This window comes from Selaginella moellendorffii, unplaced genomic scaffold (genome assembly GCF_000143415.4).
Source record: "Selaginella moellendorffii unplaced genomic scaffold, v1.0 SELMOscaffold_254, whole genome shotgun sequence".
Classification (NCBI taxonomy): domain Eukaryota; kingdom Viridiplantae; phylum Streptophyta; class Lycopodiopsida; order Selaginellales; family Selaginellaceae; genus Selaginella; species Selaginella moellendorffii.
Window position 1 is genome coordinate 1 of NW_003314512.1, and position 19,054 is coordinate 19,054.

At 50.0% G+C, this 19,054-nt stretch overlaps 8 protein-coding genes and 1 pseudogene across 11 annotated transcripts; 4 read left to right on the forward strand and 5 right to left on the reverse strand.

Moving 5' to 3' along the window:
- Window positions 1-123: 123 nt before the first annotated feature.
- Window positions 124-2,061, forward strand: LOC112343868 (nucleolin-like; the record flags this gene model as incomplete). The annotated part of the gene is made up of 3 exons (XM_024667931.1): window positions 124-176; window positions 262-1,612; window positions 1,981-2,061. Coding segments are annotated over 3 exons (1,485 nt in total), but the record flags the coding sequence as incomplete, so codon positions are not given.
- On the forward strand, window positions 1,032-5,065 carry LOC9648521 (annotated as a pseudogene). The gene is made up of 13 exons (XR_002991446.1): window positions 1,032-1,348; window positions 1,407-1,612; window positions 1,981-2,648; window positions 2,701-2,787; window positions 2,899-3,107; window positions 3,162-3,313; window positions 3,373-3,766; window positions 3,839-3,936; window positions 4,015-4,126; window positions 4,183-4,342; window positions 4,416-4,488; window positions 4,566-4,721; window positions 4,797-5,065. The product of XR_002991446.1 is annotated as a probable amino-acid acetyltransferase NAGS1, chloroplastic (transcript).
- Window positions 5,066-5,383: 318 nt separating this feature from the next.
- Window positions 5,384-8,187, forward strand: LOC9648522 (subtilisin-like protease SBT1.5). Its single transcript, XM_002994352.2, has one exon. It carries the CDS (start codon window positions 5,492-5,494, stop codon window positions 7,844-7,846), a length of 2,355 nt encoding a protein of 784 aa, XP_002994398.2. The 5' UTR covers window positions 5,384-5,491; the 3' UTR covers window positions 7,847-8,187.
- Window positions 7,861-9,408, reverse strand: LOC9648519 (transmembrane protein 147). Of its 2 annotated transcripts, XM_024667930.1 has the most exons (8): window positions 9,323-9,408; window positions 9,191-9,260; window positions 9,027-9,086; window positions 8,827-8,941; window positions 8,622-8,737; window positions 8,399-8,523; window positions 8,189-8,319; window positions 7,861-8,126 (listed from the first exon to the last, which is right to left on the reverse strand). In XM_024667930.1, exons 1-7 carry the CDS (start codon window positions 9,397-9,399, stop codon window positions 8,196-8,198), a joined length of 687 nt encoding a protein of 228 aa, XP_024523698.1. In that variant the 5' UTR covers window positions 9,400-9,408; the 3' UTR covers window positions 7,861-8,126; window positions 8,189-8,195. The 2 variants fall into 2 exon arrangements, with proteins under 2 accessions (XP_024523698.1, XP_002994400.1); XM_002994354.2 differs by having other exon boundaries at window positions 7,882-8,319.
- Window positions 9,409-9,473: 65 nt separating this feature from the next.
- LOC9648515 (probable serine incorporator) lies at window positions 9,474-11,540 on the reverse strand. Its single transcript, XM_002994355.2, has 12 exons — window positions 11,366-11,540; window positions 11,220-11,293; window positions 10,804-10,963; window positions 10,712-10,736; window positions 10,568-10,648; window positions 10,323-10,494; window positions 10,197-10,270; window positions 10,073-10,142; window positions 9,949-10,020; window positions 9,761-9,894; window positions 9,631-9,704; window positions 9,474-9,569 (listed from the first exon to the last, which is right to left on the reverse strand). The coding sequence occupies exons 1-12, from the start codon at window positions 11,538-11,540 to the stop codon at window positions 9,520-9,522; spliced, it is 1,161 nt and encodes a 386-aa protein (XP_002994401.1). The 3' UTR covers window positions 9,474-9,519.
- Window positions 11,541-12,530: 990 nt separating this feature from the next.
- LOC9648516 (heat shock cognate 70 kDa protein 2) lies at window positions 12,531-14,876 on the reverse strand. Its single transcript, XM_002994356.2, has 2 exons — window positions 14,623-14,876; window positions 12,531-14,457 (listed from the first exon to the last, which is right to left on the reverse strand). Exons 1-2 carry the CDS (start codon window positions 14,828-14,830, stop codon window positions 12,692-12,694), a joined length of 1,974 nt encoding a protein of 657 aa, XP_002994402.1. The 5' UTR covers window positions 14,831-14,876; the 3' UTR covers window positions 12,531-12,691.
- Window positions 14,877-15,029: 153 nt separating this feature from the next.
- LOC9648517 (molybdopterin synthase sulfur carrier subunit) lies at window positions 15,030-15,462 on the reverse strand. The gene has a single exon (XM_002994357.2). The coding sequence runs from the start codon at window positions 15,434-15,436 to the stop codon at window positions 15,152-15,154; it is 285 nt and encodes a 94-aa protein (XP_002994403.2). The 5' UTR covers window positions 15,437-15,462; the 3' UTR covers window positions 15,030-15,151.
- An 11-nt stretch (window positions 15,463-15,473) lies between these two features.
- Window positions 15,474-17,452, forward strand: LOC9648518 (G-protein coupled receptor 1). 2 transcript variants are annotated; one of them, XR_002991445.1, is made up of 10 exons: window positions 15,474-15,656; window positions 15,715-15,746; window positions 15,995-16,167; window positions 16,226-16,317; window positions 16,376-16,477; window positions 16,534-16,590; window positions 16,646-16,789; window positions 16,862-16,932; window positions 16,996-17,290; window positions 17,346-17,452. XR_002991445.1 is itself a non-coding variant. In XM_002994353.2 (9 exons), the coding sequence occupies exons 1-9, from the start codon at window positions 15,492-15,494 to the stop codon at window positions 17,090-17,092; spliced, it is 933 nt and encodes a 310-aa protein (XP_002994399.1). In that variant the 5' UTR covers window positions 15,474-15,491; the 3' UTR covers window positions 17,093-17,452. The 2 variants fall into 2 exon arrangements, 1 of the variants encoding a protein (XP_002994399.1); XM_002994353.2 differs by having other exon boundaries at window positions 16,996-17,452.
- Window positions 16,606-19,040, reverse strand: LOC9648520 (NADP-specific glutamate dehydrogenase; the record flags this gene model as incomplete). Its single annotated transcript, XM_024667932.1, has 13 exons — window positions 16,606-17,277; window positions 17,330-17,403; window positions 17,447-17,527; window positions 17,577-17,668; window positions 17,715-17,872; window positions 17,919-18,009; window positions 18,059-18,144; window positions 18,202-18,257; window positions 18,314-18,385; window positions 18,435-18,521; window positions 18,574-18,633; window positions 18,684-18,770; window positions 18,825-19,040. Coding segments are annotated over 13 exons (1,236 nt in total), but the record flags the coding sequence as incomplete, so codon positions are not given.
- Window positions 19,041-19,054: the final 14 nt, after the last annotated feature.

Sequence of the window (19,054 nt, forward strand, 5' to 3'; positions counted from 1 at the left end):
CATTACAAGAAAGACCTCCTGGAACTGTGGAAGAATATGATCCCGAGACCAAACTTTACAAGGTTTTGTTCTTCGGATTTGCCGTTGTCAGTTTTCTTAAAATTCGTGTCTTTGCTTTTGTAGGTGAGATTCGAGGGCGACCAAACTGAGGAGATTAAATGGGAAGAACTACAGAAGTATATCCCACAAGAAATCATTTTCAAGAGGTAATCTTTACAATTTTTTTGTGCTTGCTTGGCGAATCTCTTCTCCTTTTTCCAGATTTTCGCAAAAGAAAAAAGAGCCAAGTGCTGACCAGCAAGATAAACCAGGAGAACAGTCTACAAACTCTGAAGCAGCTACAGATAGTGAGGATGATGTCAAGGCGAAGAATAGTGATTATGAACGGGAAGCAAGGATCCAGCAAGTGTCTAACGAGAACGCCATCGTGATCACGCAAGTTCAAGAAGTGCAAAGGATGGAGAAGATGGACATGCTTGCGGACGTCGTGGTTCAGAGCAAACTCGAGGTGGTGGCGACGAAGAAAAGGCCACGTAAATCCGTTGCTCCCGTGAAGCTGCAACAAGAGGTTGACGCAATCAGTAGTGGCGAGGAAGCGGATGAAGAGGACGAAGAGGATGACGAGGAAAGCCATGACGAAGATAGCGAGAGCCTAGACAGTTTAAGCGAGGACGGATCAGAAGACGAGCCAGAGATCGACAGTGAAGACGAGGACGACGACGAAGAGGATGAAGAGCGGGATAGGAAAGACGGAGTCGACGACGACAGTGATTGCAGCTTGAACGAGAGCGATCTGGAGAGGCTGAGGAAGAAGCCCAAGAAGAAACGAAAGCACGTCTTGACGCTGCAGAGGTGGAGGGGCTACAAGAAGAAGCGCAGGCTCGCGAAACAGGAGGGATCCGATGGCACCCTGGCGATCAAGCGGCAGAAGAGACCCAAGAAGCCGACTCCAGTGGACGAGTTGACGAGGCGGCGTCAGGTCATCGCAGCGGAGCTCAAGAGGAAACTCAAGGAGAGCTGTGCGAATCTCAAGCGGAAGAAGAAGAAGAAGAAGACCGTGGCTGTGGAGTCTATTGTGGAGCCAAGCCTGGTGGAGCTGAGTCCGGCAAAGCTAGCTCTTCCGGAACCACCCGAGGTGCTGGAGTCGCCGGAGCCGTCTCCAAAATCTCTCGAGGTTGCTACTCCTTCCACAGCGATTACTTCTACGAACTTAAACGCGAGCGAGAGCAAGCCATCGCCGTTCGACCGGGGAATCAAGCTCCGGGGACGCAAGCTGAGGAAGAGATTCAATGGAAGGGTCTTTCGCGGCGAAGTTGCGGACTACGACAGAAGGAACCGACGCTACAAGGTTTGGTCTCGAAAGAAGTATTTCTGCATGGATTTCTTATCTGTGAGCTTGTCATCAGGTCCGATACGAAGATGGCGACGAGGAGCAGCTAATGTGGAAGGACGTGGGGCCGCTGCTGGTGCCATTCGAGGAGCTGCATACGTGGGACGATCCAAACTATCAGCCACAGCAAACGCGAGTTATAAGCTCGGAGCTCCTCGCAGTGGAGAAGAAGGCCAGGGAGGAGAAGCTAAAGCTTCCAAAACTCAAGCCTCAAGTCGTCAAGTAAGAAAGCTCTCTCTCTCTCTCTCTCTCTCTCTCTCTCTCTCTGTGTGTGTCTGTTTTGTGATTCTTTGTTTGATGTTTGTATTTCCTAACTTATTCTTTGTGTAGGCTCTTTGGTTGATGATTAAAGATCTCTCATCGTTTGTGACTAGATTCATTGTGTGTGTTTTGTGATTCTTTGTCTGATGTTTGTATTTCCTACCTGATCCTTTGTGAAGGTTCTTTGGTTGATGGTTAAAGGTCTCCCACCGTTTCGTTTGTGACTAGATTCATTGCTTGATGGTTTGATCTCATCGCTTTTCTTGTTTGTGACTAGATTCATTTGATTTTTATATCCAGTTTAAGTTGTAGTACCTCTTCATTGACAGGAAAGAGCGGAAGGAACGTTGAAACAGGTGATCCAAAGGTCGTCCAAAGGTCGTCAACGTACATCAGCTGCAAAATTTTAACTTGAATTCATTACGTTGTAGCACGTGGTGTAGAGACCTGGTAGTGACGTGTTGTTTCTAGCCGCCGCGTTTTTCCAGGTGCATTCTAGCTGCAGGCTTTTACTGACATAGACTTGTACTTTAGGGCAATGTTGGCATCAATCAGAGAGCATCAAAGCATCATCGCATCCTTGCCCGTAGATTTCTCTTGCCGAAGAGCAGCATCACAGGGCTTGGCAATGGATCAAAGGGCCGCATCTCAATGCCTGGCAATGGATCGGCAATCGTGGGTATTCACCAAACAGGTAAATTGCTCTTGTGGAGGAGGAGGGAGAGCTACTGGATCGCTACCATCACGCTTGCATTGGCTTCCATCGCCTAATAAGCTTCCCCCGATCGCTCGCTCCGTGCGGAGATTGCCAAGTCCTCTGGCGGCGGCGGCAGTAAATACCAACGGTTCTTGCGCGGTTAGAGAGAACCACCGGGATTATGTGCATTGGTTCAGGGAAGCGTGGCCATACATCCAAGGCCATCGCGGCAGCACATTCGTGATCGTTGTCCCAGGCGAGATTTTGGCAAAGCGAGAGACTCTAGACAATATCTTGCAGGTTCTTGTGGTGATCTCAATTGTTCCTGGCTGATTTGCCTCGACTTTGCCAGGATGTTTCACTGCTCCATGGATTGGGAATCAGATTGTGCTCGTTCCGGGGGTCCGCGTCCAAATCGACGATCTTCTCCGGGAGAGGGGTAAGGAGATTTGGATCTGCGAGAGGAGGGACTCTAGTTTTTCGAGCGGAAAAGAGAGGTTGGATTCCAGAGGAACGACACAAACAGCTAATAAATGCTTGTAGATTGCAGGTAGAGAGCCGAGATATGTTGGAGCTTACAGGATAACTGATGCTCACGCTCTCGATGCTTCCATGGAGGCGGCTGGAAAATTGCGCGTCGAGATAGAGGCGAAGCTCTCACGGGGACCAAGCATCCCTGTTCTTCGTCGGCATGGCGAGAATGAAAGGTGGCACGAGTCCGGCTTGGGTGTTGCGAGTGGGAATTTTCTGTCAGCAAAGGTTCGTGAAGGCGTGATGAGAATCTGCGTAACGATCTGGGCTTGAACTGTGCAGCGAAGAGGCGTGGTCAATGGAGTGGACTTTGGAGCGACTGGAGAAGTGAAAAAGATTGATGCGGAACGCATCAAAGAGAGGCTCGACAAGAACTGCATCGTCCTGATGAGCAATCTTGGGTATTCTAGCACGGGAGAGGTTCTAAACTGCAAGTAAGCATCCATTGCCTTTGATCTTTGATCTTTCTTTCTTTTTCTTAAAACGCTTTTAGTACGTACGAGGTGGCGACGGCGTGCGCGGTGGCTCTTCAGGCTGACAAGCTTTTGTGCCTGCTCGACGGTCCGGTTCTTGACGAGAATGGATTCCTGATTCGCTTCATGACACTTCTTCGGGCCGACCAGCTGATAAGACAGCGCGCAAGCCAAAGTTACATCGCTGCCGATTACGTGAAGGCTCTGGCGGGGGCAAGCTACGCGAAAAGTCTCGGTCTAGCGGACGTTCCTTTCACGAATGAAAGGCGCGGTTTTTATGTGAGTGCGTCCACCGGCGACTTAGCACTCAGCGAAGAGAACTATGATTCCTGCGGGAAGGGGTTTGCTGTTGGTGGCTTGGTGCGGACACAAGGATACTTATCGGAGTTGACGGCCTCTGTTCACGTTTGTCGGGTAAGAACTTCGGAGCTTTCGAATATTTTTTTTTCTTTCGCGAAATTGAAGCTGTGCCGTGCTGGTCCTTAGGCAGGGGTAAGGCGGGTCCATCTCTTGGATGGTACCATTGAGGGAGCTCTTCTCCTTGAGCTTTACACCAGAGATGGAATAGGCACGATGATCGCAAGGTAAAGTCTCGTTGTTCATCAGTTTTAAATTGTTTGTGATGTTTGGATCTTTGACTGATGATTTAATGCTCAATACAGTGATATGTACGAAGGCATTCGTTGTGCCACCAAGGACGATCTTCAGGATGTAGAGAAGTTATTGCGTCCTCTGGAAGAAAGTGGGATACTCGTGAAAAGGTCGCGGGAAAAGGTACTTTGTTTATTCACTCTCGATTCCGATGGCTCTCAATGAGATGTTCTCCACAGTTACGAGGGGAGCTGGAGCATTATGTCGTCGTGGAAAGAGAAGGATCGTTAATTGCCTGCTGCGCACTGTACCCTTTCCTCAAAGACAAATGCGCAGAAGTTGGAGCTTTCGCTGTTTCTCCCGAGTGTCGCGGCCACGGCCAAGGCGACAGCCTACTCGGTTCGTGCATGCATCTTTCTAGTTTATTGTTTCCTATGCGGAGCATCGAAACTAACCGGTTTCGCGATTGCAGATTATGTGGAGCAAAAGGCTGCTGCAATGGATTGCCAGTATCTCTTCCTCTTGACAACTCGCGCCGCAGATTGGTAAACACTCTCGTCGATCTTTACGATCTTTGGATGAAAAAAGAAAAAAAAAAACGTTTTTGTTTATGTTTCTCCAGGTTCGTTAGCAGGGGATTTTTCCAGTGCCCCCTGGAGCAACTGCCGGCGGCGAGGCGGTCCGGAATAGACTTCACGAGAGGCTCCAAGTATTACATGAAGTCCTTGCAGCGCACAGCTCGCCCTCCAGTTTTGAGGCGATGTCTCGAGTCTATAGAGTGAGTACGCGTCCGTTTTCTTTTTTCTACTTTGTTAAGGAGTCCGTGTGAGAGCCTGTCCTTTCAACTTCACAGGTAGAAGATGTATACGCGGGCGAGAATAATGCGTCAAGCTTTTCGGGATGGGAGAAAACTTTCTTCCACAACTTGGCTGTACTTGTCCGGGAGAGCATTCGATCGATCCAGTCGTCCTCGCGGAAGAGCGAGCGAGCGAAAGAGAGGAGAAAGAAAACTGGTTTCTTGGAAGCGAGAATTTTGCCGAGCAGTGGTGAATGCCAATACAGCCGGTGTGATTCTTTGGTACAAAAAAAAAAAAACCAAGCACACTCCTTTAAAACATTAAAGTGTAGCCGTTATAAAGGCTCGCGTTTAAAAAGATGGGGTGAGATCCCAGCCGCTAGATCCGACGGTGATTGGAGGCCGTCAATATCCGGTCCAACTTCCTTGGAACACACCCGTACGGAACGCGGATGAAATGGCCCATGGTGGGTGGCGCAGGGATAAAGATTCCCTGGAGATGCTGGTATGGCAGGGTCGCCTCACTGGCTCACTGGCATTGGTATAGTTTCCTCCTCCTAGGGTTTTACTACTCTTTTCGTTCTTTCGCCCTTCTTCGCGCTTCCTCCTGCCAGGGCTGCGTCGTGATGATCGTCTTGGAAATCTCTACCGCAATGACGGCGATCTGCGGCCCTGCGCAGTGATTCTTTCCCCCCGTTCTTGAAATCTTTGCTCTTCTTGATCGATCGATCGATCGATCTTTCGATCTTTCCATGGCGCGGCTGGAGATCCGGGTCGCTGCCCTCGTGTTCTTGCTGGCGCTGTCGCGGTTCCGATGCGACGAGGAGGAGATTTCGCGCAAGACTTACATTGTGAGGATGGACAAGGGAGCAATGCCGGCGATATTTCGGACGCACGAATCCTGGTATGAATCCACTCTCGCAGCAGCGTCGGGAATCCACGCCGCCGCCCCGGCGGCCGAATTCATCCACATCTACAACACGGCGATGCACGGATTCGCGGCCAAGATGAGCGCTCGCCAGGCGGCGGCGCTGGAATCCGCCCCGGGATTCATCCACATGTTTCCAGACTCCGCCAAGAAGCTCCACACGACGTATAGCCCACAGTTCTTGCATCTGGAGCAGTCCAACCACGCGCCATCGCTCCTCTGGAAGGATTCCACCTATGGCTCCGAGGCAATCGTGGGGATCTTCGACACTGGCGTGTGGCCGCAGAGCCAGAGCTTCGACGATCGCAAGATGTCGCCGGTTCCATCGCGGTGGAAGGGGACCTGCCAGGCCGGCCCGGGCTTCGATCCAAAGCTGTGCAACCGCAAGCTCATCGGTGCGCGATTCTTCTACCGCGGCTACGAGGCGATGAGCGGTCCTATCAACGACACCACCGAATTTAAGTCGCCCAGGGACTCGGACGGCCACGGCACGCACACGGCCTCCACTGCCGCCGGGCGGGACGTGTACCGCGCGGACCTCCTCGGCTTTGCCGCCGGCACCGCTCGCGGCATGGCGCCCAAGGCACGCATCGCCGCCTACAAGGTCTGCTGGCAGTCGGGCTGCTTCGACTCGGACATCCTCGCGGCTTTCGACCGCGCTGTCTCGGACGGCGTGGACGTGATCTCTCTCTCGGTCGGCGGTGGAGTGATGCCTTACTACCTCGACAGCATTGCCATCGGCTCCTTCGCGGCCATGGAGCGGGGGATTTTCGTGGCTTGCTCGGGCGGGAACGAAGGCCCGACTGATATGTCGGTGACCAACATCGCGCCTTGGATCACCACCGTCGGGGCCAGCACCATGGACCGGAGCTTCCCCGCGAATGTGAAGCTGGGCAATGGGATGGTGATACAGGGGGTGTCGCTCTACAGTGGGAAAGGACTCCCTCACCACCAGCAGCTAAAGCTCGTGTTCCCGAAGCCCAACACCAAGAACGACTCGTACAGCGCGTCGCTGTGCATGAAGAACACCTTGGATCCCAAGGCGGCGAAGGGAAAGATCGTGTTTTGCGAGCGCGGGAGCAATCCTCGCGTCGAGAAGGGATACAACGTCCTCCAGGCGGGCGGAGCCGGGATGATCCTCGCAAACGCGGTCGCGGACGGCGAAGGCCTCGTCGCGGACAGCCATCTTCTCCCGGCGACAGCAGTGGGAGCTCGGTCCGGTAGCGTGATCCGGAAGTACATGCACAGCACCAGGAATCCAACCGCGACGATAGAGTTCCTGGGGACAGTGTATGGCTCCGGCAACGCGCCAGTGATCGCGTCCTTCTCGTCGCGCGGTCCCAACCCGGAGACGCCCGAGATACTCAAGCCCGACTTGGTGGCTCCAGGCGTCAACATTCTGGCCTCGTGGACCGGCGACGCGGGGCCGACGGGGCTCTCGGCGGACACGAGACGCGTCAAGTTCAACATCCTGTCCGGGACTTCCATGGCCTGTCCTCATGTCAGTGGCCTCGCCGCGCTGCTCAAGTCGGCACACCCGACTTGGAGCCCGGCCGCCATCCGCTCGGCGCTCATGACAACTTCTACAATGGAGGGGAAGTCCGGGCACGTAATCGGCGACGAGGCCACGTCCAACTCTTCCACGCCATTCGACTTTGGATCCGGGCTCGTGGACCCCGTGAGCGCTCTCGACCCGGGCCTGGTGTACGACTTGTCGGTGCGGGACTACGAGAGGTTCCTGTGCGGGCTGAACTACTCGAGCAGGGCCCGGTCGACCGTCACCCGGAGTCACTTCTCGTGTAGCAAGGACAGCACGACGAGGGACCGGCCCAGCAGCCTCAACTATCCGTCCTTCTCGGTGGTGTTTGATCTGAGCCAGAAGGCTTACACCACCACGGTGTCAAGGACTGTGACCAACGTTGGGCCGGCGAAGTCTTTGTATACTGCGAGGGTGGTGGCGCCGAGGGGAGTGGAGATCACTGTCAAGCCCAGCAAGCTCGAGTTCCAGAAAAGGAACCAGAAGATGGAGTTTCAGATGAGCATCACGGCCAAGTCGTCGCGGTCTGTGGCGGCGGGCGAGTCGGAGACGCAGTTCGGGGTGCTGATTTGGAGCAACACTCGCGGAGGACGACAGATGGTGCAGAGCCCGATCGCCATCAGCCGGCAGCAGCCATTTTGATTCGATTCGATCGATCGACAGGAGAGAAGGTACCGTTATCATGAATGATGTGATCTTTGGATAAGCAGCTCGCTCACCACCATTCCAGGAAAGCTTTCTCTCTCTCTCTCTCTCTCTCTCTCTCTCTCTCTCTCTCTCTCTCTCTCTCTCTCTCTCTCTCTCTCTTTTTCTTTGTTCTTTCTTGTTTCGTCCCAGAGCAACTCTCCTCCAAATCAAATAAGTGAGATCTCCGATTCTCTCCGGAAGAAAGGAATTTTGGAGCGTTTCGTAAGGCTTTTGGCTGGAAAGCCTTACAGTGAGATTGCGATTCCATTCAAAAAATTCCAGGAAAAAGATTTGCACCTTCTTGTCATGCTTGAGGCCTCTGGCACGCACTGAAGAGACGCCAAGTTACCAAAGCCATGGCAACCGCTGCCGACATCTCAAATCCCACGACTTTGGAAAAATCCCACTTAAGTCCTCGATGCAAGTAGCTGAAAGGATAGAGACGAACGAAACTTTTAAGCTCTTACCACCAGCAACTACGGAAGAACTTTAAATGAAGGGAGGAACCTGCTGATCGACGGCATAGCTGCGAGGATTCCAGCGCTGGTGTAGATGATTGGAACTAATGCCGACGGCTTGGATTTTCGAAGCCACATTAACGATCCCAGAGCGGCCAAAGACACTGTAAGAACCTGGAAACACAGGAGAAACAATTCGTGAACTCGAACAAAAGATGACACAGCAAAAACGAAAGTCGAGAAAAACTTCGAGACAGCACAAGGGTGCTTACCAGGTTCACGTTTGCTTCAATTCCTTGCAGAAGATAGTCCCAGGTGAATTCGTGGCCTTTTGCTCCCACCCACAGCGGTGCGAGCCTGTGCAGCAGTGAATCCGCAAACGCCCATCCTGTGAAGATCTAAAAACTTTAAAACGCTGCTCTTCAGCTCCAAGGCTGCGCTGCGCTCGAAAGAAAAAATAAAGGAAGAAAAACATACCGAGCCCAATGGCTTGGAACTTGTGATTCTGAGAGATGTTCCGGTACGTGAGCTGAGTGAGCGCGAAATACATGCCGGCTACATCCAGAAAACCGATAAGCGCCTTCAACATCTCCTGGAAAGAAAACAAAAAACGTTAAAAGTTGGCCTTTTTTTTTTCTTCTTTTCTCTCCTCGCTCGCTTTGAATGCCTTCACTTACTTGGGATGGATGGAAATCATCGTTATCCGATGCCTGTAAAAACGTTGCGAAAAGCACAAGCTGCATAGCAAATCCAGAGATTTTTGGTCGAAAACACACCAAAACAATGTAGATTCTCGAAAACACACCAAAAGAATGTAGATTCTATGCACGAGAACGCTTACCTTGATCAATGTAGTCCCCAGATACACAAGCGCGGCCTTAACACACGTCCCAACAGTGTCATACTCAGATCTAAGGCAATCATGGCGTCAATCTGAGACAAATTCGGATCGGCAGATCAGACTGATACTCACAGTGGCGTCGCCTTGTAGTAGACAGCGTGCGGGCCAAACGTGAGCGCGGCGCAATTGAAGAAGTGGAAGAGCGTCATTGCTCCAGCTCCAAAACCCTAAACCTAAAGGGTTATCTAATAACTCGGTTTAACCCTTTGTTTATAATCAAAAGGACACAGTAAGCACTTTTATTGTTGTCTGGGCAATCCAAAGAAATTTCATGGGAACTCTCTGTTTCTCAGGACAAATCGCCCGATCATCGTCCAAACTGCAACCCAGTCATGTGAATTTTATTTTATTTTCACCAAGATCTCATCTTTTGAGCTTACTGTAAATCGCTGCTGCTGCCCATTCGTTTGCGATCTTCACCCACACGCTGGCCCAGCCAACATCGATGCTGTATCTGATCAAGGAAACACAAAGACTAGAAAAGAAGAATCCCAGAGCTTGTGCTCTTACTTGTGCATTGTTTGATGGAGGTTCCAGCCGATGAAAAGCATGGCGAAGTACATGGAGCCGAGAGCAAAGACGAGGTGGAAGAAGCCATAGCCGTAAGGCACTTCGTCGTCAAGCTCGAAGCTTTTCTTGGGCAGCTGATACACGAACAAGAATCAAACAAGAGAAGATTGTGAGAGACAACGACTTACACAAAATGTTTGTGAGTCTGTCCCGGTGGAATACGCAGCCATCACAATCGCCGCTAAGGCAATCACGAAACTCTGAAAATTCCCCACTATGGAATTAAACATTCAGTGAGTGTCAATGCTTTACCAACAGAGTTAACCAGTCGCTCTTCCCGGTTTGCCTCGGTCTTGTGTTGCATGCCTCGGACAATGGCTCACTGGAAAAGTTGAAGCTTGCGAGGTTTTACACAAGAAAAAAGAGATTTTTGTACCTCATTATGGCTGACCAGCAGAGAAAGCACAGATAAACCGACATTAACCCCGAGGTCATCAGTCCAGCATTCACCTAGAAGGAAAAAACGATGAAGGAAAACTCCATTTGTATGTGAAATACTTGCCTTGGAGTGGAGAGAAATAGCGGTCATGACATTGATGAGAATGGCCGTCCAGGAAGTGAAAAAGATGTTGAGCGTGCAAGATATATGTGGAGCAAACCACAGGCTCATGTACGTTGTGGCAACGATCGAGGCTCCAAAGCTGACAAAAGCAACCACAAGCATGGGAGCCTTGCTACACAAAAACAAAAAGGTAAAGAAGATATATCAAAAGGAAAGTAGCACAAGACAAATGTTAACTTACACACCATTTCTCCTCGGAGAGCCACTCTTCGTTCCACCAGTATATGAAATTGATAACGCTCAGAAGCTGGATAAGAAGGAAAATCCTACAAGGAAAACAATATTTGAGGACTTGCTACGTTTTCTTGCAAGAAAACAAAAAGTTTTACCCAGCTCCATAGCGTGCCACTTCTCCTGTTAAGCAAAAGAGAGTGGAAGATCTCACGGTGAGCGTTTGTATCGTAGAGCTTGTGTAACTTACCATAGATGTGGATAAACGATGGAGGAACAAGGAAGGGTAGCACCATGAGAATCACCCACATAACGCCTTTGGCAGGCCACCATCCGTTGTGCCAAGCATCTCGCGCTCCATACAGACGTGTTGTTCCAACGGTTGTCACAAACATGACGAGGAAGAACACCTTCAAGTTCCAAGTTGTCTGCGTCAAGGAAAGACACTCGAAGAAAGAAAAACTCGCCGGGAACCAGAGGAGCTAAAACCTTGATAGCAACTTTGGAAAGAAATATAAAGTACTGGCTTGGAACTTTGAGAAGAAGATAACCTTACACTGACAGATTGAGGGATAGAACTTCAGATGCAGGATCATACAAGTTCAGCTTAGGAACTCTGGAAAAACAAACTCAACCCAATGAATGAAAGTTTTCTCCAAAGGATACAAAGCAGCCAAAACTGATGCGAAGAACACCTTCCGATCCAAGACAGTTGTGGCCTCCAAGGCAACCCTCCAAATCTGATACACACAGCTTCAAACCAATAAAAACTTGGGATAAAAAATGGAAGAATGAAGAGAAACGAAACTTACAATGAAGCTCGGAGAGAGCCCTGTGGCTGTAGTCTCGCACCACCCAGGCGATGAGAGTGGTGAGCATGAAAATAATCCCATAGATATAGCGGGCAGCGCTTCCATGGGCAATGGAACACGACGATGGCTTGATGCTTTCTAGCGAGGCGTGATCGCCGGAGCTCTCCAGATCCATTTTTTTTTCTCTTCTAAGTGTTCTTGAGCAAAACACACACACACACACACGCAACACTGGGAATGATTAAGAATCTATTTGAGGAAGTGGCTACCGAGCGATCCCCATCGAGCTCTACGAGAAAGTGCGCGTATTTTCCACCCAAAAAAAGTGCGACTCCATTTTCGAGCTACATAGCAAGAACAGAAACCCTAAAACAGAACAGTTCGCATGTGAAAGTTGTGTAGGAAAACTTTAAAAAAGTCATTTAAAATCACAGCAACTGGTAAGGATTGTATTCAGAAGTATGCAGCAAAACTCCTCCCTTGGCACCCTCCCAACTGCTTCTTCACCACAATCTTTGTCACCTGTGCAAGGGCTTGCATCATACGATTCACCATCTACTGTAAATTGTTCACGAGGAAGGTTTTGTCGATTAAGAAGTTGTGTTGATTCAAATAATCGTTTATTCAGTTGTTCAGATTATATAACTTTAAAATAATTTAAAGTATAATAACAATTATGAAACACTTTTGATTTTTTTTTTAAAAAAATCATATACTAAAAATATTTTCCTTCAAAAAAATTTATTGATTAAAATATTTATGTTAAATGGTATAAATTTTATTATTAAATGTTCTTAACGAAGAAGTAAAAAGTGGGAGCATTCAATTTCTTATGGTATTTTTAATAGACAAAGTGATCAAATAAAGTATTTTTCTTACAGGGAAAACATAAAACCCAAAGTCAAATCGATTATGAAATCCTAATGGATTAATTACAACTTTGTATGTAATTGCCAAAATGGCCAAAGCGTCCCTTGTTCCTCAAAATTTGAGTACATTTCTTTCTTGTTATTTTTTATTTCTACCTTTGACACTCTCGCTTGAAGACTTGAGCTTTGGCTTCTGTCCAACGACCCAATCGAATTGATCGATCAAAAGCGATGAAGCGAGTCGAGGATCTCAACGTCCAGTTCCAACACCCTTTTGCGATCCAAACTCATGGATATCACCGTTCCAAAAGAGTTCACGTTCAGTTCACGTTAAGACCAAGCACACTATGGCCCGTAAAAGAGAGGCTCGGCAATACTCGGAACCACCGGAGATAATGCGGTTCTTTCTAAATATAAAAAAATTTCACAAGCAAAACCTCGGCTTCTTTTCTCGAGCTTAATCAACCTCCTCGATCTTGGGACCGGCGCCGGCGCCCGCCCCGGCACCACCACCTCCAGCACCCGGATACCCGCCGGCTCCAGCACCGGGCATGGGCATATCACCCGGGGCCCCTCCAGCTCCCTGGTACATCCTCGCAATTATGGGGTTGCAGATGCTCTCCAGCTCCTTCATCTTGTCCTCAAATTCGTCCGCCTCGCCCAGCTGGTTCTGATCCAGCCACTGAATCGTCTGCTCCACCGCGTCCTCAATCTTCTTCTTGTCGTCAGCATCCAACTTCCCAGCGATCTTGTCATCCCGGATGGTGTTCCTCATGTTGTAGGCGTAGTTCTCCAACGAGTTCTTCGCCTCCACCTTCTTCTTGTGCTCCTCATCCTCGGACTTGTACTTCTCGGCCTCGGACACCATCTTCTCGATCTCGTCCTTGCTCAGCCGACCCTTGTCATTGGTGATGGTGATCTTGTTCTTCTGCCCAGTCGTCTTGTCCTCGGCCGACACGTTGAGGATGCCATTCGCGTCGATGTCGAAGCACACAGTGATCTGCGGGACACCCCGAGGCGCAGGAGGAATCCCAGAGAGTTCGAACTTGCCGAGCAGATTGTTGTCCCGGGTCCTCGTCCGCTCGCCCTCGTACACCTGGATCAACACTCCAGGCTGGTTGTCCGAGTACGTCGAGAACACCTGCTCCTTCTTCGTCGGGATGGTCGTGTTCCTGGGGATGAGCACCGTCATCACACCTCCGGCGGTCTCCAGCCCAAGCGAGAGCGGCGTCACGTCCAGCAAGAGGAGGTCTTGGACCTTCTCGTTGCCTTCCCCGCTCAGGATGGCGGCCTGGACCGCGGCCCCATACGCCACCGCCTCGTCCGGGTTGATGCTCTTGCACAGCTCCTTGCCGTTGAAAAAGTCCTGGAGCAGCTGCTGCACCTTCGGGATTCGGGTGGAGCCGCCAACGAGCACAACATCATGGATGCTGCTCTTGTCCATCTTCGCGTCCCTCAGGCACTTCTCCACCGGCTCCATGCACTTCCTGAAGAGGTCCATGTTGAGCTCCTCGAACCTGGCGCGGGTGATGGTGGTGTTGAAGTCAATGCCGTCGAAGAGCGAGTCGATCTCGATTGTCGTCTGCGCAGTGGACGAGAGAGTCCTCTTGGCGCGCTCGCAAGCGGTCCTCAGTCTCCTCAGCGCCCGGGGATTTCCACTGATATCCTTCTTGTACTTGCGCTTGAACTCCTGGACGAAGTGATTCACCATCCTGTTGTCGAAGTCCTCACCACCCAAGTGAGTATCTCCGGCAGTCGCCTTCACCTCGAAGATACCCTCCTCGATCGTCAGCAGCGAGACGTCGAAGGTCCCGCCACCCAGATCGAAGATGAGGACGTTCTTCTCGCCAGCGCTCGTCGCCTTCTTGTCCAGGCCGTAGGCGATGGCCGCGGCGGTGGGCTCGTTGATGATCCTCATGACGTTCATTCCAGAGATGACACCAGCGTCCTTGGTGGCCTGCCTCTGCGAATCGTTGAAGTAAGCGGGCACCGTGATGACCGCGTTCTTCACAGTGGCGCCCAAGAAGGCCTCGGCAATCTCCTTCATCTTGTTCAGGACCATGGAAGAGATCTCCTCGGCCGCGAAGGTCTTCTCCTCGCCCTTGTAGGTGACCGTGATCATCGGCTTCTCGGCGGCACCAGCAGTGACCTTGAATGGCCACAACTTCATGTCGCTTTGGACCGAAGAGTCCGAGAATCGCCTGCCGATCAAACGCTTCGCATCTGAGAAAGAAATCGCACAAGAACAGTCAGACGAGAGGTCCGAGAACTAGATCTACATGAAGAGCATCAAGAAAAAGCTAGATTTCGACAAGAAAAGGCTAGATTTCGACTAGATCAAGCAGATTTCGATCGGAATTCCTAGATCTAGCTAGAGATTCCACTCACCGAAGACAGTGTTGACGGGATTCATCGCGACCTGGTTCTTGGCGGCGTCGCCAATCAGCCGCTCCGTGTCGGTGAAGGCCACATACGACGGCGTCGTCCTGTTTCCCTGATCATTGGCGATGATCTCCACCCGATCGTGCTGCCACACACCGACGCAAGAATACGTCGTGCCCAGATCAATCCCCACAGCGGGACCTTCTTTCGCCATAGCTGAATCTCACAACCTCTCTTCTTTTCCTCTCTCCTTTGGGAGGGCTTCTTTATAAAGACCGGCACGGTTCTAGCAGAACTTTCTAGAAAACCCGGGCACCCACAAGCCGTAGGATCGCCTCTCGGGGCCATCCCGCCGTCCACGCCTTCGTGAATATTCTAGATGCATCGGGCCATTCCGGGCCGGAGCCGTTAGATCAAGGTGAGTCAGCCACCGATCTGGACCGTCGGGTATAGGGCGCTTTTAGGGCCACGCCCGTACATCCCATTTTATTCCGTCCGTACACAGAGTACATTCGCCAGGAATATGCCTTCGTCACTATCCTCCGCTCACTGGCGGGATGAGGGCTACTTCATCGCCGTGCTTGAGCTGCGATGGCTCGCAAACGTACTCGTGATTGAGCGCTACAATGAGAACGCCCTTGATCTCCTCCAATCCCGGGAATCGCGATAGCAATTCTTCCACACAGTCGCGCGTGGTGGAGCTCGCGCGTAGCTCCAGTTTCATCTGCGACACACCCGCGATCTCGCGCGCCCTCGCGAAGAACAGCACATCGACCACGACATTGTCATTCTCCTTGCCCTGCGATTCCATGGAGAGCATTAGGGCATAGGACAAATGCTAGGGCAAACGCTATGATCTTAGATCTGGCGGAGGGATGATCGCGGGATTGAGCGCGGAGGAGGCGCGGGCCATCTCCAGGATAAATGTGGGCGCCTCCGCCTTCTCCTTCGCTGGATCCTTCTTCATCGTCGCGTGCTTCCTCCTCTTCAAGGAGCTTCGCAAGTTCTCATTCCGCCTCGTCTTCTACCTCTCGCTCTCTGTAAGTTCTTTGGATTCCATTCGAGCTCTTCATTCCAATCTCTCTTCTTTTTTGCCAGGATATGTTTTGCAGCTTCTTCAATCTCTTGGGGTAAGCTTTCTTCCAGCTTTCGATATTCTCTATCGTTTTTCCTTTTGTTTCTTCGATCACTCACAGTGGTGCAGTGATCCTGGAAGATGATTTCTTCCAACTTTCTATCGTTTCTATCGTTTTTTTTTCCTTTTGTTTCTTCGTGATCCTGGAAGACGATCTCTTCCAACTTTCTATCGTTTCTATCGTTTTTTCCTTTTGTTTCTTCGCTTGTGGCTGGATTCACTCACAGTGGTGCAGTGTGGCAGTGATCCTGGAAGACGAGGCTTCTTGTGCTACATGCAAGGCTACTGTACGCAGTTCTTCTCGGTGGCATCGTTTCTATGGACGACCGCCATCGCGTTTACGTTGCATCGAACTGTGGTGAGGCACAAAACAGATGTGGAAGAGCTCGGTCCAATCTTTCATCTTTACGTCTGGGGTATGCTCTTCCTCGCACAAAGTTTCATGGTTTTACACCACTTCTCCATGTTTTCCAGGAGCTTCTCTTATCATGACTGTTCTTCCATCTGTGGGAACTGACTATGGCGAAGTTGGAGCTTGGTGCTGGGTGCAGACCAAAGCCGGAGAGGTAATCTCTTTGCTTGGAGCTTCTCTATTGTGTGATCGATCCATTTTCTTTGTTCCAGGTCCTTCGGTTTATAAGTTTCTACGTTCCCTTGTGGGGGGCCATCTTGTTCAATGGTTTTATTTATTTCCAAGTTACTCGTATGCTCAACTATGCGAGCCGTGTAAGCAAGCAAGAGGGTCTCTTTTTTCCGCGATATGGAACTTCTTGCTTTTGCAGATGGCTGCTGGCATGTCGGATCGACAGCGCCAAGTGGAGATAAAAGCCGATCTTAAGGTATAACTCGCGTTGTCGCTGGTTTTAAACTTTGGTTTGATTTTTCTTCTCTTAGATTATGAACAGGCTGGGATACTATCCTCTGATTTTAATCGGTTCCTGGACGTGTGGGACAATGAATCGCATCCAAAGCTTCATTGCTCCACAGCGTCCAGTCTTCTGGCTGTGCTTGCTGGACGTAGGCACTGCCTCTCTCATGGTCCGTGCCTCTATCCAATCGCTACGAGAGTCCGTATAAAGAGTAGAGTTTCTTACATTATTCTTGTTCCAGGGCCTCTTCAATTCCATAGCCTACGGCCTCAACGCTGCTGTGCGGCGAACGCTACGAGAGAGACTACAACAGTAAGTAGTTGCAAAAGAGTAAACCACGAAATGGATTTCACTGACCGTCCATTTTTGACGCAGATACTGGCCAGAGAAGTACAGGTGGTCTAAGCTGCGAGGCTTTGCCGAAAGCGAAATGACTCCATTGAGCTCGTCTGACCCAGGGTCTCAGCTGTAAATGTCCTCCTTTTGGTTGTCCCTTGATAGCTAGCACCGCGTGCTTCTCGACGAGTGGAATAAAACGATGATGTAAGATACTCTCCCGAATTGACAGAGAAGAACGCACTTTACACGCATCCTTGCTCAAGCATCGCCTGCGCGACACGCAAGAAGCCAGCTACGTTGGCACCGTGGACTAGAGCTCTGCGAATCACTGGTGAGTAGCCAGACAAAACAAAAAGAGAAAACAACTCACTCTGGCCCATCTTTAGAGTGGCCACACGCTGCAGCTGCTGCCACGGACTTTTGATAGATGTCCCTCATGAGCTCCTAAATTGAAACGTTAATAAACTGGAAATAAAAATGATAGTACCTGTAACTTGGTATCAACTTCTTCGCCAGTCCAATGCATTTGGTTGCTTTTGCTAGCCATCTCCAGCCCCGAAACCGCTACCTGTATGTAACTCAAAGCTAAGAGCGTGGTGAGCGACTATCGGACTTACTCCTCCAGCATTTGCAGCTTTGCTAGGGGCCACGATTATCTTCGACTTCCTAAGCACGTCAATAGCTTCCGCCGTGCAAGACATATCAGAACCTGCAAGAGCCGTTGTTCATAAAAGTAGAAACGAAATGATACTTACCTTCCACAATTACATGACATCCTGAAGAGATAATTGCCAGTGCATCAGAATGGTTAAGCTCGTTCTGTGTAGCACAAGGGAATGCGAGATCACATTTCTCGCCCCAAGGCCTGGCATCGTCAAAATATTTCGCTCTTACGTATCTCCTTGTATACTCCCTGTAAACGAGTGTTACAGACTGCAAGTCGTTCGAGATAAAAGAACCTCAGAGGCTTTTGCTGCGACTTCATGTCCTTTAGAAACATGGCTTTGGACCCATCGAATCCTTCGTCGTCAAGTAAAAAACCTTTGGAATCTGATAAGAGTAGACTGGTCTTTCTGGCCCGGACTATATTCACGCTTACCAGATAAGGAAACGGGGACCGCTCCTACAGCTATAAGCTTCTCCATGACGTGCATCGCAAGCTTACCCGACCCACTGATAAGGCACCTGTAACGAGCAAATTAAAAAACACGAGTGATATATTTTTGTAGAATCAGAAACAACCTTAAGCCCTTGATATCCCTGTTCAAGTCCGCCAGAACATGTTTGGCATAATACACCTGGAAAACACGTAAGATCATAATAAAAATTTACGATCTCATCAAGTCCAAGTCACCAGGCCATGACCAGCAGCTTCTGCATGTAAATTGGAGTTTGCAAGCAAGTTCCGGCCTCCAACTAAAGCACACTGTACAAAAGAATTACAATAATTGATAACTTTCACGGCTTTGAACTACCTCAAATTCTCCAGTCAGTCGCCGATATTGTCCGTAGAGATAACCAAGCTCCCGGAATCCAACGCCAATATCTCCAGTTAGCGTATCCTACAAAAGACAAATAAGTAAATGATCCGTAAAATGAGACACACTGACACACCTGATTAGGACCGATGTGATGAAAAAGCTCATCCATAAAGCTCTGGCAAAATCTCATCACCTGGAAGTAAATATAAATGATGCGTCCTTAGCAAAAAAAATTGTAAGAACCTCGGTGTCTGACTTTCCCTTCGGATCAAAGTCACTGCCACCCTCAGCACCACCGAAACTGAATGTTGAGAGCGCATTCTTTAAAGTCTACAAAAACGTCCAGCCGTTAGAAACGTGGAACTAGCCTCGACTGTAATATACTTGCTCGAGGCCTAGAAACTTGAGAACGCTCAAGTTAACAGACGGATGGAAACGAAGACCACCCTTATAAGGTCCGAGAGCCTGATTGAACTGTACACGGAACCCCCGGTTTACATGCTTCTCTCCCTTGTCATCGACCCATGGAACTCTGAAAATAATCACTCGTTCTGGTTCCAAGAGGCTTTCCAATACGTGGAGGTACCTTGGATGGCAAAGTCATATGTCATCAG

Excerpts from the sequence above, each read along its gene's own strand:
- LOC9648522 (XM_002994352.2), top strand. The coding sequence starts at position 5,492 with ATGGCGCGGCTGGAGATCCGGGTCGCTGCCCTCGTGTTCTTGCTGGCG.
- LOC9648519 (XM_024667930.1), bottom strand. The coding sequence starts at position 9,399 with ATGACGCTCTTCCACTTCTTCAATTGCGCCGCGCTCACGTTTGGCCCG. Across the intron at positions 9,261-9,322 it reads TACTACAAGGCGACGCCACT|ATCTGAGTATGACACTGTTG; the intron begins GTGAGTATCAGT and ends TGATTGCCTTAG. Across the intron at positions 8,320-8,398 it reads GCTATGCCGTCGATCAGCAG|CTACTTGCATCGAGGACTTA; the intron begins GTTCCTCCCTTC and ends CTATCCTTTCAG.
- LOC9648515 (XM_002994355.2), bottom strand. The coding sequence starts at position 11,540 with ATGGATCTGGAGAGCTCCGGCGATCACGCCTCGCTAGAAAGCATCAAG. Across the intron at positions 10,021-10,072 it reads GCGACTGGTTAACTCTGTTG|AGTTTCGTGATTGCCTTAGC; the intron begins GTAAAGCATTGA and ends GGGAATTTTCAG. Across the intron at positions 9,705-9,760 it reads CTCCATCAAACAATGCACAA|ATACAGCATCGATGTTGGCT; the intron begins GTAAGAGCACAA and ends TTCCTTGATCAG.
- LOC9648516 (XM_002994356.2), bottom strand. The coding sequence starts at position 14,830 with ATGGCGAAAGAAGGTCCCGCTGTGGGGATTGATCTGGGCACGACGTAT. Across the intron at positions 14,458-14,622 it reads TCCCGTCAACACTGTCTTCG|ATGCGAAGCGTTTGATCGGC; the intron begins GTGAGTGGAATC and ends TTTCTTTCTCAG.
- LOC9648517 (XM_002994357.2), bottom strand. The coding sequence starts at position 15,436 with ATGCTCTCCATGGAATCGCAGGGCAAGGAGAATGACAATGTCGTGGTC.
- LOC9648518 (XM_002994353.2), top strand. The coding sequence starts at position 15,492 with ATGATCGCGGGATTGAGCGCGGAGGAGGCGCGGGCCATCTCCAGGATA. Across the intron at positions 15,747-15,994 it reads AGCTTCTTCAATCTCTTGGG|TGATCCTGGAAGACGAGGCT; the intron begins GTAAGCTTTCTT and ends GCAGTGTGGCAG. Across the intron at positions 16,790-16,861 it reads TAGGCACTGCCTCTCTCATG|GGCCTCTTCAATTCCATAGC; the intron begins GTCCGTGCCTCT and ends TTCTTGTTCCAG.